The 17380-nt window shown below is 44.1% G+C and overlaps 1 protein-coding gene across 11 annotated transcripts in view; it reads left to right on the top strand.

Annotated features, from left to right (window-relative positions):
• RBFOX2 (RNA binding fox-1 homolog 2) overlaps window positions 1-17380 on the top strand; it is a 177624-nt gene that overhangs the window by 47945 nt on the left and 112299 nt on the right. The window contains exon 1 of one of the 11 annotated variants that reach the window (XM_052789271.1): window positions 12058-12197. The exons of the other annotated variants lie outside the window; for them this stretch is intronic. Within the exon in view, the coding sequence (XP_052645231.1) occupies window positions 12183-12197 (15 nt within the window). The 5' untranslated portion in view covers window positions 12058-12182. Of the gene's footprint in view, window positions 1-12057; window positions 12198-17380 lie in introns of those variants that run through there. 11 annotated transcript variants of the gene reach the window in all.

The following is a 17380-nucleotide window of genomic DNA, read 5'->3' as shown; positions in this document are numbered from 1 at the left end:
TCTTCTCAATATTAAAGGAGAGGTATTTCCAGCAGTAGCATAATGTTGCTTGGAGCAGGCATTTGCCAGATGGTTTCGCCTCCCCCGAGGCTTTGGGATGTGAAAGGGAAAGGGCCAGGAACACACTTTTGATTCATTCCATTAGTAGATTAATCGGCACTGTCCTGGCTTAATAAGTCTCTTAGATTTCCCAGTGGAAATGGCACATGTAATTCTGCCCAGGTCACGCTCTGCACACCTGTGTTGAAGCTTTCACAGCAAGAAGCTATGCTGCTGCAGGCAACATCTGCAAAACAAGACTTGGGAGGGGGGGGCAGGGTTTTTTTGGTGGGGGGGAGAGGTGAGAAAATCTTTTTAATAAGTACTGTTAAATAATCCTAGTAGGAACAAGATGGCTTGTGAGAACATGCTTGAATTCTTCTGCCATTTTGGTGGGGGTTGTATTTAAAAATCTTGCAGTGGTAATTTGATGTTATGAAGCCCCCCCCCCCCCCCTCCATTCTGTATTAATTGCTGGCTAGATTGTGATTTCCAGGAAGTCTGTGATTAGAGGACAAGGGTGCTCTTCCTGATAAAGGTCAGAGGCTGCTGTCTCGAGAGGCTGGTGATAAAATGAAGAGAACTGTCTCACTGACTTTAGCTGAAAACCTGAGCAGATGCTGTGCTGCTATTTACTTGGGGGGGCTGTCCCCCATGACCTTCTCTTCCCGCCTCTCTTTCTGCAGGCCAGCCAATTGTTGGGGAGTGGATTTAGTTGCTGCTGCCACCCACACAGGAGAAGGTTTGTAGCTCTTGGCAGTTTTAGCAGGAATCTGCGTTTTTAACTCTTCTGGTGCCTGTGGATTGCGATGAGCTGCACTTTTATGTCACAGCAGCCCTGAGCTGTGCTTGCTGCCAGGCCTAATAAAGGTTTATCAGTAGGATTGTATCTGATGAGACCCGTTGAAATGCCTTCATGCTTGGATTTTATTGAGAGACTTCAGGTACTGCCAGCAAACACATCCTCGCCTTTTCTGGTCCATTGTTCCCGATACACCTGGAGAGCATGGGCTACCCTTTCTTACAAGTCAAGAGGACAGCAGTGGCTAACGTTGGCAACAGTTTGATCATCATCTCTGTTTCTGGGGCACCTGTCACCCTGGCTCCTTGCCATGGTCTCCCTAAGCTAAAACAGTGCTCCTCGATTCCAAGTGCTTGGAGGACATCTTGTTTTCCAACCATTTATGGCAGCTAGCTCCAATCCTTTGCAGGGTCTGGAGAAAGACTGACAGGGGCCAAAGGAGTAAATGTCATGAGACTCTGGAGCTTTCTGTTGAAAGCTGAGATAGAGATATTTTACATCCCGCGGTATATGTAGCCAGATTTAGGCTCTCTGGTATTTCCAGTAGAATGGCATTTCAGAACTGGGAGGCTGAACTCTGACAGCAGTGTTGTCCCCAGTTGCTGCCAACTTCACCCCAGACAGAGAACTGCTGTATTTCTTGAGCAGCTGCTGCTGTGGAGCAGAACACGGGAAGACTTGATAGTCTCTGAAATAATTTGAAATATACTGGCAGAATAGACAGATAGAGCTAGCCCTCTGAATTTCACTCAAGAATTAATCTAATCACTGTGTAATATGTTCTTACTGGTCTATCCTACCTAAAGGGCAAACTTAACTACATTAGGCACAATTTGGAGCATTTGATTTCCTTCAGACTTAGAATTAGGATACAGCTGACTATCCATGTACATATTTCGAGGTTTCTGGGCGTCTCTAATCCAGTTTGTAGTGACATTAACATTAGATAACCATAGCAAGGCCTTTATCTGAAAGGAAACATGCATTCTTCAGGTCACACAAGGATGAAAAAAGATTGTTCTGGTCACTGTTGCTTTCTGGGAATTTGGGAACAGGGAAGAATTTTTAATATGTTGTTGTTCCTGCTTGCTTTGTTGTCAAAGTGAGTAGCTTCTCTAGCGGGTACAGTAGTTGTCACATCACATGGTATGGCTACACTTCAAAGCTAAAATTTGGATTAAGATGAGATGAGAATGTATTGCATGGGACCTAGGGCACAATAATTGCACATGTTGACTGGCCATAGTTACTTCATACCATTCATCTCATCTAAACCGAGTGTGAGGGAGCTGCTACTCATTCAATTTGTCTCTTAGAAAGGGATGGGAAGAGTAAGCATGTTGCAGTCAGTCTCTAATGGAAGAGTAATTTTGCCAGGATTTGATCAGAAAAGGCATCAGAATGGAATTTACAGTACTGTGGGTTTGGGTTTTTTTTTTTTTTCTCATAGCAGGGTGTAGGGGAAAGAAGGGAAAGTGGAACAGCCTTAATACGAGCTCAGCTGAAGGTGTTTGAGGGTCACAGTATGCACCCCACAGACTGCAGTGATGCTGAAGACCAGATCTATAGCTGGTCTGCTCCTATGAGAGCCAAAATCCTCCTGATTCAAGTACATCAGTTGACACAAGTGCCAAGAAATACATCTGAATTTGTTGGAACATCCCACGTTACAAACTCTGGGTGTTTCCAGTACTCACTGCATGTGAGATCTGCAGAATAGTAAAACGCCTTGTTAAAAGATATAGGTAGGTATCTATCCGCATGCTTTCTCAGAAGTCCCATATTAAATATATACACTAAGAAGACTTTGAAGAATGGATTATCTTTTGCTTATAAAGCAGGAAACAAGTAGTGCAGCTAGTCTCTACGTACACACGCTTTTCTAAATTGTCTTATGCTCATAATTCCCTGAGGAACCAGTCAGATGGAGGGAGCTGTTTGCTGCAGCCATGAGAATAATCCCCCTAGATGGTGGTGGCACAGGTATGGTTAAGAACTGCTTTGCCCAGAATGAGATCAGAAGCAGAACTGCTATTCTGACAACTGACCTTTGCTGATCATTGTGAATTGAAGTTGGGGATATTGTGTTCTATAACTAAATTTTTCCAGTAGCATTTCTGTCCTCTAGAAATCTTCCTTTGTATTTTATATCTGTTTATGCCTCTTGTCTTATGCTTTATTAACGTCTTTTACATTTGAACAGTCTGCTGTTCCTTTTTGTGGTTTGACAACTGCCAATGCCCCTGTTGAAATATTTTGCTTTTAGTTCTGTTAATGGCGATTTCGCCTGGATTTTCTTACTACCGTTATGTAATGGAAGTATCTGCAGTCCCCTGACATGTGTGTTTGGTCTCTTTCCACCCACCCTTACTTATCACAGGTTGATGCTGTGTTCCACCAAAGTCTTTTAGCAATTTAGTTTTGTTGTTTTCTCAGGAGATGTCATTCAGTGTTTATCGGTGTTACCTCTTCATTAGCTGGAGTAATTCCTTTCTTCTTGCTGATTATATACTTGTGCCATTTCTCGTACTGAAACCATATTTCAGGCATTCAGCTATTTTGTCTTCATTAGGTATATAAGGCTTTTAGGTAATGTCACGGATTATTTTTCTTCTCAGAGGGTCAAATGAAAGAATGTTATTTGAATAAAAGAAGAAATAAAGCAGCTGTGACAATAAGGATAAAAAAAAATGTGCACAATGTAGTATTTGTTAAGCTGCTTTCTTCCCTCTCATAGGTGTATTTGCAGTCTACTACTAGGGTTTATTAGTCTTTGAGTCTTTCTAAGTTGGAGAGAATGCATTTTAAACTCTTAAAAAGGTATGTTAAAACCCAGTCTTTAAACTAAGCGATACAGGATAGAATTTTATTCCTGTCTCTGGCAACTTTACTATCCCAGGATTTGTAAACTGCTTTCTACGCTGTAGTAAATTGGATCCCAGCAGTACAGGGCCTCTGTAGATAAATATAGTAGCCATTATACCTTGATATAGTTGTATTGCCTAGGAAATTACTACTGTTATTGAAAAGGAATTTGCTCAGGGCAAGAGGGTATCCATTACTTCCTGAATAACTCGCTAACATTGTTAACCTTCCTTTGCACAAACAAGCCAGAAGGAGTCTCTTTCTGCAGGATGGCATTGTTCTCTGTCTGTATTCCCCTTTATCAGCAGCAGGCCTAAGCCAAAGTTTCAGCATATTAATAAACCCCTGTGTGGTCCAGGGAAGAGAGCTATGCCCTGTCTTCTCCTTTCCCCACTGTTGCAATACTCTTATCTTCATATTCTTTCTTAATTTGCTGGGTTGTTGCCGTGCTGATGAATTGCTGATGTGGTACAGCCACTTGACATTGTAAGCATGAAGACAAAAAATGGTATAATGATGCTGTAGCTCCATTGATGAGGTATTTGAAGCGTTTTTTCTTTTGCCACCTGCAGTCTCACACCTTGAATAGGATAACACTTGGATGCCATCAATTCATCCTCTGGTATAGCTTCGCTTGCGGACTATAAAGGGATGAGTTGTTGATGTAGGAGCTGAGCTGCATTTTTATATTTATGACTTCCTCTTCAAAATCCACAACCAAATAAATACCCTATTTAGCACTCTAAGTCTAGGGCATAGAGAATCTTTCTGCCCTTTATCAGTTCAACTGGATATTGTACTCCTGATTTGACACTAAAAATATACTTTTGCTGGAGTTTGCTGCTGTGTAATACTTTCTCCTACTTCATGGAAGAATTGAAGGGAGACCAAACTTTGTTCTCTGGACATTGCTAGTGAAGATATTAAGGCAGCTATTCATTAACTAAAGTTTAAAAATAAAGGTTTAAATACCAGTGTTAGAGCTTATTCTGATCCCTTCTTACAAGAATCTAAATATATTTGCTATATGCCAATTCAGTGTGGACTTCAGACTAGATCCAAGTGTGATGGCATGGAGAAGACAGCTTGAAAATCAAGCCTGGGTTGGCAACACAGCTGCAGAAATGCTTTTTCTTCCTCAGACCTTTAGCTTGCTAGCTTCTCCTCAGAAGGTATTGGAGGATTGCAAACTTCCCTCCTGTTCTGCCATAGTAAGACTGACGGGTGTAATTCATGGAAATTCCCACTTGGCTGCCCAAACTCATGTTTGCTATATCCTGGGAGCAGTTGCATCACCATTTCGTTTCTGCAGATGAATGCCCAAACCAGTATACTGCAGCTGTAAGAATTCCTTACATCTAAATGTTTGCATGCTCTCGACTGTTTAACTTTGAATTCTCTGGCTTCACAATTTAGTTTTGTTGATGTGGGTGTTCTTGGTTTTAATTTAAAGGTGTATTTTTGTCTGGGAGCACATTTTCAGCAAAGTACCTTTCCTAGTTACTGAGCTTATTGCAGTTCTCTTGAAGGATTGACAGTGCCTTCCAGAATGGTGCTCTTGAGCATACTTGTGAGGAGAAGAAAATCCCAAACAAAGTCTAAAATGCTTTTTTTGGTACCTGTGTCCTTCCCCCCCGTACTTGAATGATAAGCCTGTGAATTGAGACCTTCTGGAGTTTATTTAAGGACTTAACATTTAATTACTATGTGAAGTCAGTAGCAGGACAGTCCCTGAAAATTGTTGGTTTTGTTTGCATGTCAAGGTGTTTTATTGTTTCACGCTTTCTGCTTTTTGTGGAAGATAAACTAGCCCTTGATAGTTTGCTTTTAAATAAGTAATCTCTTTTCAGAAGCCTCTTGCTGCGTAGCTGAACCATACCTGCAGGAGAGAGAATAGGGAATCCAGTTTTCCAGGAATGAAATGGCTTGCTCTATAACAAAATGGCTTTTTTTTTCCTTGTAATGTGCCAATGTTTGGCTTATTTGCTTGGCAAAACATCTAAAAAGGATTGTGGTATTTTTCTGGGTGATTTATTGTATGCATTTTGTATTCTTGCTTCCTTTCACAAACAGGATAATGCAGAAAGAGGCTTCCTGGAGTCCTTTTGGATGTTGAGAGGAAATCTACCTTGTGGTTCAGAAATTCTGATAATCAGAGATAATGCCAGGATCCTGAGCAGAGGGAGTCTTCGCAAATAAGCAGTACTCTGCCACCAGGGTAGTCTCCAGCGGCACCCAAAGGAGTAAACCAACCTCAAAGAAGATCCTCTTATCTCCATAGGAACTGTATGTGTGCCCAGGGCTGCCTTCTGTGCCGCTCCCCAGATAGCTCCCAGCCCCATCTCTAATCTTCTTTTTAAAAAGAAAAAAAAAAAAAAACCAAAAAACAACCAACCAGCAAACAAAACAAAAACCAACCAACCAAGCAAACCAAACAAAAAACCAAGGCACAAGGCGTGCCCAAACCCCACAAGTAGTGTGAGTCTGATTCCCTTGTTCTCTTGCCGGGACATTCTGCTGGAGTCAGATAAGCCATGGAAAGCAGCCATTGAGTTGGAGAAACTTCCCTCTGAGCACCGCAGAGCACGTCTCCCTTCCAATCTCCAGTCAGACCTTTTGTAGATGGTTCTTGAAGTGTTTATCATGGTGAGACAATGATCAAGTCTTCATCCTCAGTCTGAATCCAGCTTCTGCGTAAAATGTGAAAGCTCGGTCTGGGTCTTGGCTGAGAGCGCGACTGTTTTCCTTTGGTTTGAAATGAAAATTCCCTCTTCAACCTGTCCCAGCCTCAGAGTACCTCCCCTCCCACTTTTCAGCCAAGGAAAACTGCACAGTGAGGAGGAACACATAGATTCAATATCATTTATTAACCATAAAAGAATTTCATCTTATTTTAGAGTTCAGGCTGGTTTTAAAAACTATTTTATGGTTTTGTTTTACAGGAGAGGTTGCCAGGGAGCCTTATTAAACATCAGGAGTAGACATTTTTATGATCAGTATTTTTCATTCATGTATCGGAACGCTCTCCCAGATGCATTCAGGTGCACAGTTTAATTTGCGCTCCCCTACCTGAGGCCTTCCACCTGCATCTTTGTTCTGCAAACCTCCCGTTATCAGACTCCACTTCATTTTTCGCTTTGCTCAGCATTGGGATGTTATTTTAGCTCTCATTACTGGAAGGGTTCCAACCTAGATGCTTCTAGGAAAACTCAGATGCTGAGAAAATTGGTATTGGTGGCTTTACCGGTAGCACTGCTTTCCTGATGCAGTCTTCTGGTGTTGACAGAGGTATAATCTTTTGGCCGAGCTTAGCTAACCAGCAGCAGGTCTTTAATAAGATGGACTCCAACAAACACCTGCATTTGGGTATGTCATTGCATCACAGTTGTACTTTTGGCCTTATAGCAGGTTTAATGTTAGCACAGTAGTTAGGGCTTGTTGGAGCTGCAAATGCAGGTCACGCAGTTTGATGCAGACTGCAGGCCTTCCCGAGTGCCCACATCTGAGTATGTTCATGGCTGTAGTTTGATTAAAACCCCATTGTTATCTGGTTACATCCCTTCTGTTTGTAAGCTTGAGCTAGGTAAGAGGACGACAGTGCTGTTTGTTGGGTAGCTGTTGGAACATCTTCCTTAGTTACTGCTGGAATGGAAAGCATTTCGTTATCACAGACTGCAACAGCTGACTCTTCTCCAAATATAGAACAGAAATACGTATTGAATGCTTTGGCTTTTTTCTTCAGTATTGGGGATGTTTCTACCTTTCCCCTGTAGTAGCAGGTAAATGCAATTGCTGGGATTGCTATTCCTGAGAAGCTTTGAAAAACTCATTGTCGTCTTCCAGCTCTGGCTGTGGATTTTGCCTCCTGTTGTTAGGATTCCCTTGTAAATTTTATTTTTCCCTTTCCTAATTTCCTTTCTATTTCCTTCTCTCAGCTTTTCTTTTTTTCAATTGCTAAAATATATACAAGTGTTCAAGTGTGGGTATGTGACAGGGAAGCCCAATAAGCAATCTGTCTGTCCAGGAAAAATATGCCAGTGTACCTCTGGTCCCACTCAAGTGCTGAGTATGTACGTAGATACACTGGTTTGGTGTCTGTTCTCCTTCCATATATCCAAATGCAATTGTCACAATCATTTTTACCTAAGTTACTGCTAATTTCTATTTTTACGATTGATTGCTCTTTTCTGTCAAGATGGGATCTAATATGGAATTGCTCGTTTTCAATGTAACACTTCTTGAACTAAGAAATTGTTTTCTGTAATGTAGAAATTTCGAGGGTGTTCTTTGGCATTAGCTCCCCGACGCCTCCCGCGAGTGTCGTTGCATTTGAAATTCCTGGTGATCAGATGGGTTTTTCCCTCTGTTATGAAGAGGTGCTTAGCTGGCCACTCATCCTGTGTGCTATCTAATGTGATTTCAGTAGTGTGTAGCAGACACACCAGCTTGTACCCTGTCTTGAGCTTTATCTGCTAGAATGTTAATCCACGAGCATTTGAAATCATATGCCTCTGAGACACAATCAGCTAGAAACAGATAACGTCAGTTTGAAACTGTGCCATACCTATTCCCCATTTGCCCACTCACATCTTTCCTAAATAGGCTACAACTTTTTGTAAATTATTTTTTAAGCATTTGGCTTATTTGAAACGTATATACCAGCAGTATTTTTGGGTTGAATTTATGCACATAACCGAGCAGCCACAATTCTTCTTCTATGTAATTAAGGCTTTTGATACTGGTAGAACGTGGGTAGAATTTTTTTTCTGTTTTACTAGTGCCTCTTATTTTGACAAATACCTTGATATAATATTAAATAGGTGGTTACTTGCTCCCTTTTTTCTCTTTCCCCTTTTGTTACTTGCTAAGACCTTCCCTACCTCCCTCAGAAGCATTAATATATTTGCAGACTGCTTTCTTCCCCTTTCACTTTGATTTACACAACAGCCTCCCATCAGAGGGACCAATGTTTCACTAGGCTGCAGCTCTCTGAACATTTTTCTCTTAGCTCGGTATATATAAATGTTAAAATCTTTTTCTTTCTGCTTTTAATCCTTTTTGAGACAGGAAAGATCCCTAAGAGATCATGTGTATTTCCACACACAGCAGCCTTCCAAGTTCCCTGACATGTATCCTGTAAAGCACTGTTGTTAGAATTAAGACAAAGCATTTGCAGAGGATCCTAGCTACCTGTTTCAGAAGCCTGTCTCAGTCATGACTGTCTTTGTTTTTCTGAAATTAGACTCACTAACATACTGTTGTCCTCTTGCTACTTGCAGAATATTTTGTGTTTTCTTAGGGTAAATTTTCCAGAAAAAATACCATCTTCTATTGATATCTTTTACATACCAGCTAATGTAATTGAAAATCTAAGCAATCTGAATAAAAGCTTAAAGAAGGCCTAATAGCTCATCTAGTTCTTCCCCCCCCCCACATAATTATATCGGCCAAGTAAATCTTTTTCTTGCTTATAATCTGAGGCTAACACAGTTACCACGCTGCCACCAGTACTGTCTGCAACTGTGGGTAGTCTTGGGCATGCACTTCATATTCTTAGTGTTGGTTTGAACCTCTGGGCAGCAGCAGCTCTGTTGAATCAGAGCGGTGGTGTCTCTAGAGGCATCCCACAGCATCATCTCCTGACCGGTCGGGTACTTCTCTCGCTGCTTGAGAATATTGAGTGTTGAGAAACCTGCTCTTGCAGTTCCTCAAAAAGTGCTCCAGGACAAGGGTATTTCATCACCAGAAGTCTGCTGCGCTCAGTAATCTTCCTGTATACCTTCATGGAGAGGTGGTGGCCCAGTGGCAGATGAATTTTGAGCCAGTATTTGGATGATTTGAGGAGGGTTTGTAGGTCTTGTTTTGCTTCAGAGGTTGAATGTGACCTGTCCAACTGTGGATTTGCTGAGATGACTTGTAACGAGTCTCAGTTGTTGAAATTAAGGAACGGCCTTATTCTGAAAGTTTTTCTTTTCTCTCCCATTGGAAGAGTGGCCTAAAGGATGAGAGAGCCTGGGGAAGAAGGGGGATAATTCCTGCCCCCCCCCCTTTTTTTTTTTTTAATTAGGGAGCTTGTCAGTCATTCTTCAGCATAGTTTTAAGTGCTCATCTTTTTAAAGTCTTTTATGGAAATACATATGAAGTAGGATTTATTTGGGTTTGCGTACCTGGTCCACGTGTCTTCTTACTTTCTCCTCTGCACGCAAGGAATCTCAGCTTTCATTAAGGTGATAGTAAGATCACTTTTGGATCAGGATTTCGAATCAGAAGAAAACCTTGAAAATGCCATCAAGGTTATGTGATGCAGAAGCGTTTGCCTGCGTCTGCAGGCTGGCTGAACTAGGAGCTACTGTTGGTGTGATCCTACTGTTGAAATGTAACTGAAATGTCTAACCGTGATGCAAATATCAGCACTGCTGCTGTTTCACTCCTCTCGGAGCATCTGAGAACAGGTTTATGGATCACACACTTCGCTCTTTGGAGACCGTGGTGCATAGGCTTTGGTGTAGTAAGTGATTTTTAGGAACGTTGCTTTTCACCCTGTTGACCTGACCCATCATGCCAAAAGGTGAGAGCAGATGGGAGGCCCGAGAGCTGCCGTAGTTGAACAATCCCGTGACATCTGAGCTTCGTGAACCGGGGCTCCTGCTCCTTCCCCTGAGCAGCAGGGCTTGGGTTTTCCTGGCTGGAAAGCCAAGCGGTGTCCTGCCTGTCTCTAACAAGCGCATCCCCGTCGCTGCTATATGGTCACAATGATAAACCTTTTCTCCAGGTTTGTAGGCAGGACTGCAACAACAGTCATGTATTTCCTTAGAACCCATCGGCATCCCATGGATGGGACAAGCCTGGTCCAAGGTGCGTTTGCGGCTTGCTGAAGGCGAGGAGAGCCTGGGGAGCGCGGAGCACGGCTGGGATGTCTGCGCTTGCTGCGACGGGAGCCGCGTCTGTTTGTTGCCCCACGTAGACAGGGCTTGACTTGTAGGTGGAGCGCGGCAGGCCACATGGCTGCTTGCTTTGCTCCCGAGCCCGCTGGATCGCGTTTAAGAAATCTGTAAGTAAAGGGAGTAGAGGTGATATGTGAAAGAGCACCATTTCTATATCTTTAGCTGAGATAAAAATATTTCTTGAAAACTCATTTCCAAGGAGACCAGTGACTCAATGAAAACATGATTCTTTTTTTTTTTTGTTTTCCCCCATTTGAGAAGAGGCCAATTTTAACTTAGCATTTGGAGCCCAGCAAGGGAAGTCGATTCTTCATTTCGAGGTGGGAAGGGAAGGGGGCGAGAAACCCGTTTTCCTAGTTTGGAAGAGCGGTTTAACTGATTAATGAGATGAGAGGTGACACTTGTCCTGTGGCATTGGGCATGGGGGATGGGACCAGATTCGCTCGTGCGGGGAAGGGCTTGCTGGAGCTTGTCGAGGGAGCTGGGGCGAGAGTGTCTTTCGCTCAGCGTGCCTTTGCCGGGGCTGCCGCCCCACCGGCAGAGCTTTGCAAACCTGAAACTGGAGCAGGCTGGGAGCATAAGGCTGCGAGGGCGCTTGCCCCAGTCAGACTTGGGGGGAAGCTGCCTCTGGGCAAGTGGGAACCCGATATACTCAGAGGAACCCGAGCCAGCTGCTGCTTTCCCTTTGGCAATATGCAAGTCTGTAAAATAGTCATGCAGAGCCACCTGTGAAAGCAGATTAACCCCTTTATCTGTGAGTCGCTTCTCTTCCCCAGCTCACGACAGTGGTTGTTTCTCCTGCGGGAGCTCCAGGGTGGCTGGCATACCATAGATTTTCTCCTTAGCTTCAGGATCCCTGTAGTTGTGCTCCTTGTTGCCTGTCAGTGGTTAATGATTAAATACAGCTACTGAATTGTGACCAAATTCGGGGTGTTGACTAATGGGGTAGATGAAGATGTAGCAGAACCTGCCTGTGGCACCCTGCACAGCTCCCGCATCTGCGGATGGTTTCTGGAGAAGCAATTAGCGGGTGGGGGGGAATGGGTCCTCACCCCCAGTGACTTTGGAGGACAACACGCTGCCTCATTCAAGTCTAAAGATCCCTTTTCTAAAGTAAGCACGCTCCGGCGCTGGGAGCCGGGCTGCATTTATTACTAACCCCACCCATCCCTGCCTCTTGCAAGAATCTTGTGAGGCCGAGATTGTGTTTTTAGAAGCAGAATGACAGAGAGAAATTCCCTGGAGGCGAATGCAGAGTGTGTGCTGTGCACGCCAGTACAGACACACGGGGCTGGGAACTCCCAGGGAGAGATTAAGTGCGAGAGAAGAGCGCAGAGCAGCCAGAGCTGGAGGAGGGGAGTGGAGGAGGCGAGACGCTTTCTAAGCCTCAAACTGAGCTGTTTGGATTTTTTTTTTTTTCTTAAAAAAAAACAAAAACAAAAACAAACCAACCTTGGTCTCGACAATCTTACTGAAGTACCTCTTGCGTTGCTGGATCATCTCACTGCTGGGTTTGAAGGACCCAGGCTAACATGATGTACCTCTGGGTGAGTAGAGAAGCGTGTGTCAGGGCTTGCACACTTTGCACATATAAGGAATGGAAAGCTGAAGGACTCTGCACTAATGTGAGCGGCCTTTGCTGTTGGGCTTAGCTCTCTGCAGCCTCTACACACAGTGGGCTGTAGTTTTCCCTTGTAAAAAATAATATTTAGAGCGAGTACTGCTAACTGGGTATCAAGCAGGCTTTTCCTGCGGTTTTAAGTTCCTCTGGAGAGAACAGTTTTGGGCAGGTGCCTTGGAGACAAAATTTTTGGTATAATGCTGCTCACTGTCTGCCATCTGAGAGACCTGTATATATATATATTTTTTTTTCATGCGTAATACTGTTCCCATGTGCCTCTGCTTTATGGGATTTTGATGTTACTGAGAGACATCCCAGGTAGTGGAGTAGTGTTCCTGAAAGGGATCTGTAGTTACTGAAGGTTAAGAGAGGAGCAGGGAGCAAATAGATAGTTTTGCAGTTTGGGGCTTTGGGGGTGGGGGGAAGAAGCTGTTTTGACAAAAGTTGGATGCAAGGTTGTTTTTCCAGAAGTGGCACGGTTACTCAAGTTTCTGGTGGAGTATGGAAAATAATGTCAGGAAAAACATGTGTAAAGTGTTATATAGGTCCAGCAAGCAAAGTGAAAGCATATATAAAAGCATATATATTTTCAGTCTTTGAGCAAAGACTGGAATTTCCTCTGGAGCAGTCAGCTGTTAGGCTGCTCAGGTAGTCATCTACGTGTAGTTTTGTCTGCTCCTAGGCACCCTTGAGATCAGCAGTTTGCCCTTGGGTTCCTTACCTAGATACATGAGGCGAAGAGTAATCGGTTCCCAAGTTTTTGTTTTTGTTGTTGTGGGGGTTTTTTTGTGTTTTTTTTTTTTTTTTAATTTAATCTGTTTAACTCTGAAGGTGGGGGCTCTCACTGCTGCTGCTTTTAGAGTCCAGCTTCCCATCACTCCCAGGAACAAACACTGGTTTATTTTAGCAACAAAGCAAGCCTTGGAGCCCCGGCAGAAGGATTTTACTTCCCTCCTTTGCACATACACACGCTATCTTTGTTGCAGGGTAACTTGATTCTGCGCTGGGGTATGCACGCTTGCCTGGTTTTGTCCAGCAGGCCCCGCTGGCAGGCACGTCCACCTTCTCCGCTCTTCCCCGCTCCCCGCAGCCTGCCGTGTGGGACCCCAAATTGGGGTGCTGATTTTTAGCGAAAAGGGCTGGGCAGGCCCCATGGCTCGGCTAAGATTTGTTCTTCGTTTGGTGGGTGGGGTAAGAGGAGAAGTAATTCAGGCATGCTGCTGCTGATTTTAGATAAGCAGTAAACAATGGAGATGTTCCTTACCCAGGCTGGCGAGTATGGGAGCTGAGGAGAATTGTCCTGCTCTCTCACCTCTTCCCGCTAGCGAGGGGTGCATGAGCACTGTAGTACAAAGCGGAGGTGTTAGCCTGCATAATGACTGACTTCGGCCCAAAAGGTGAAGCGCTCTCCTGGATTCTTAAGAGAGGGTTGAGTTTTGGGACACTTGCCGACAGATGAAGACCGGTACCCCTCTGTGGGCTGCTGCTTCTGCCTGCACCCTAAACTTTGGGCAGCACCGTTGCTGCGCTTGCGTTGCAGTTAAACTATAGAAGAGCGGGGAAATTGAGTGTTAAATGCTTGAATAGCTGAAGGGGTTTTAAGGGCATCATCTGGGCATTGTGCCATGGTAATTAAAAAAAATTAGTGAATTTGTGCTATCTGGATATGATCTTTCCTTTCTCAGTACGTCTTACCCTATGACTTTCGGGGAATCTTCCCCTCCTCGGTCCTTTCAGGAACCTTTTCCTCTCTGGCCATTTGTGTTTCTGCTTTAAGCTCTTTTTATCCTGACGGGCTACATAACCTTTAGCGGTGAGAACAAGGAGCCCCAAGTGACACATGTGGTTTGGTGTGGGGTTTGCTGTACCTCGGCCGTGCCGGTTTCTTGCTTCCCTCCTCACAGGTTCCCCCCCATTCCCTCCTTGTTCCCCGTGCTGTGTTTTTTCTGTTCTGTGCCTCTTGTCCTTGGAACGTCAGGACTTCAGTAGATGCATGGAGATTTGTACTAAGTCATTCCCTAATTCAATGCATGAAGCTACATTAATGCAATGTTAAATTTGAGGTTTTAAATATGCAAGTCCTGAAATCCAGAATTAAGGTTCCCACAGCAACAGTAATGTTTCTTACCCCCCCCCCCCAGGGGTGCACGTTACAGAATTATCTTCCTTGAAGAGGTTGTGCAATATTGAATGCTGTCACATTTGACAAATAATAAAGTAAAAAGGAGAATGTGCCTTCCTCTGCAGCTGTAGTATGGTGTGGATACCAAAGCCAAAAGTACAGGCTGCCTGCAACATCACAGTTCCTGACTATAATGCTGTCTCTGAAATGAAGTGGTGGTGTAGCCTGGGTTCGGACTGACATTCCTGCTTGCTGAACTGTGTTCCCTCAGGTGAAACTTGTTGCAGGATACTCTTAAATGAGGGCCTTGTAGACTGCAGGGGATTGTGGGCTGTGGAGAGCTGGAGAGTGGGAAACTTAAAGTATCTGTGGTGGTGACCTAATGCTTGGCATTGTGAGGGAAGTGAAGGCGGCAGACTAGCTGTGCCATTAAATATCAAGAGAGACTATTTATCTTAACACTTTTATTGTGTAGGATGCAGTTGTATGAAGTCTTTCTGAAGCAGAGACGGTATGATAGTCTTTCTGATGTGGCAAACCATTCAAGTGCATGCATCTGATGGTCAGTGTTGAAACGCAAGGTGGGTACTTGGCCTTACATGTGGGAGGTGCATATAGGAGTTCTGCTTTTGCAGACGAGTATTTTGTTTGTAGGGGACCATCTAAATCTGCCTTTGTCTCTTCTCTCACTCATCCCCATTTGCCTGCAGCTGTCTGGGCTCCTGAATTGTTCAAGAGGGCTCCTAGTCATCAGCTCTCTGGATGGGACATGGGGTAATTTGGGCTATGAAGGCGAGAGGGTCTTTGCTCAGAGGGAGGTGTGTACTGACAACACGGGAGCAGGCGTTCTGCTGGTGACAGCCAGGAGCAGAGTGGTTTGAGTGTGGGAAAAGTGCTCAACCCTTTTCTGGATAAGAAAGCCCTATTTTTTTCATTTATGAGCAGATGAATCTTTGTGTACTGTGAGTCATAAGATATAATCTAGAGTCATTTCATTCCAAGTATTTTCTAAAGAGCATGATGTGTTCTGAGAGTTGCATGCATGAATGTTGCCTTGTTGGAGGTCTGTTGTTACAAGAAAGGTTGAAAGGAAGGGGCAGCAGCCCTAGCAAGCAATTCTCCTGTGCTCAAAGACAGCTGAAACTATCAAAGGCAGGAGGGACCAAGGTAGGGGCTGTCCATGCTGTTGCTAGGCTTCTGGTAGGAAACCACTGGATTCATCACTCTGATCTCAGATTATAGTGGGTATAGATAATTTCCTAATTTCTTGCAGCCATGTACAGAGTACATGCTGAGTGTTTGTGAGAGGGCTGGCTGCTTATTGCAACTAGAAATGATTTCTTTCTCTAGAGCCCTGTGAAAGTAAAGATCTTACCTAGACCTACTAATTACCTACCATACAAGCAAGAATAGTGCTAGTAAGCTTGCCAAGCTCATTTTGAAATATTTTTTGTTGGTTTTCTTCCTGACCTGCCTTTTACTTGCCTTTTTGTCACTTAAAAGCCTCTCTTTGCATTCACTGGAATAATTTTTCCTTCTAGGCTCTGAGCTCATCAGCTTTACCACCAAGGGATTGGAAACCCAACTCTGCTGCCAAACTTGGGTCTTGGCAACGTGCTCTTCCTCACGCCTTGTCTTTCTATTATTTGGTTGGTTGTTTTTTGTTTGTTTGTTTGGTTGGTTTTTTTCATGAGAGGTAGCTACTGCCAGTGAAAAGTATGGTCATTATGGTGTGGTTTTCAAAGTATGCATTTGATAGCAGCAAAGCAAGTGGCTATCCAGGGAAAACGGCCTCCCTGCTCTGTTCCGGTGCCAAGCCTGGGGCAGCTATTGCTGGGGAAGTCTGGCTGTGCCTGTAGGTCTTTGGCTGGAACCTGTTTGGTAGGAATGGCAAATAACACGTCAGCAATCAACTGAAGCTCTGACGGGATGGAGAGTGTGCAGTTGCTGCGTGCAAGTGGTACACGCGCGGTGTGGTCAACGCTAACAGAGGTTAAGATGTGGTAGCCTCTGGGAGACTGTGGCTGTGAGGATGCAGGAAGGTTTTCCTGAATGCATGTTAGAGGTCAGGTCTGGGTGAATTTCTGTGAATACGGTAAAAGGCACTTCGTGTTAATATAAACACCGATTTTGGATTCTTGCTCTGGAGCAGGAAAGCCCTGGAAAATCATAAAATGGAGCTCATGCAAAAAGCCCTGAGCTAGTAGCCTGTAAGCTGATTCCCCAGCCTGCAAGTCCCCGTGGTGCCATACTGTGGCATGCATATGTAGCAGCTTGAATGCAGAAGTAGTACAGTAATGTTTGTCCAGCACTGCAACTGAGATAGTGAGTTCTGCTGCTCGATAAAGTTTATTAGCTTTGGTGCAGCACCTCGTGAACGTGGTTACACTGCTTCCACACTCGAGCTGCTCCATGCACAGCTGGTTTGGGGATGTCTGCATTGCGTTCCCTTGGGGGTTAGTGTGACAAAGCAACTTGCATCTATTTGCATCTAGGGTTTTATACAGGCTTTGGAGATTTGGGAAAAAGAGAAAGAAGAATTTATGAAAGACATTATATAATGTGACTGCCTGTGTTACTAGAGGGCTAGAGTTGATAATCCAGGTGATCTTTTCCAGTTCTGTGTTCTTGCAAGCCTGTAGTCCTGGAAGATGCCAAGGTCACTACTGAGACAAGTATGCCCCATGCAGTTCAAAAAGAGAAGGCATTTCAAATTAAGGTATTGGCTTCAGAGAAGGGAGATTCAGAATCAGGATGATCTGTTCTGTAGGCTACATTTGATTAATATAAAACCAGGTAAAATCAGTGTCCAGCACACTGCCATCACTTTCAGGAATTTCCTTCCCTGATGAGTCTAAACAAAAGAATTAGAGGGATGTAGGCTGGCTGAGTTGGTGTGAATTTCTCCAGTGGCTCTTCTGCCTGACTGCTCTATTCCCACCTGTCCAAACAGGCATGAGCACAGGGACTCTGTTTGCTGTAAGGCT

This window comes from Harpia harpyja, chromosome 6 (genome assembly GCF_026419915.1).
Source record: "Harpia harpyja isolate bHarHar1 chromosome 6, bHarHar1 primary haplotype, whole genome shotgun sequence".
Taxonomy (NCBI): Eukaryota; Metazoa; Chordata; class Aves; order Accipitriformes; family Accipitridae; genus Harpia; species Harpia harpyja.
This window is presented reverse-complemented; position numbering and strand designations above follow the sequence as displayed.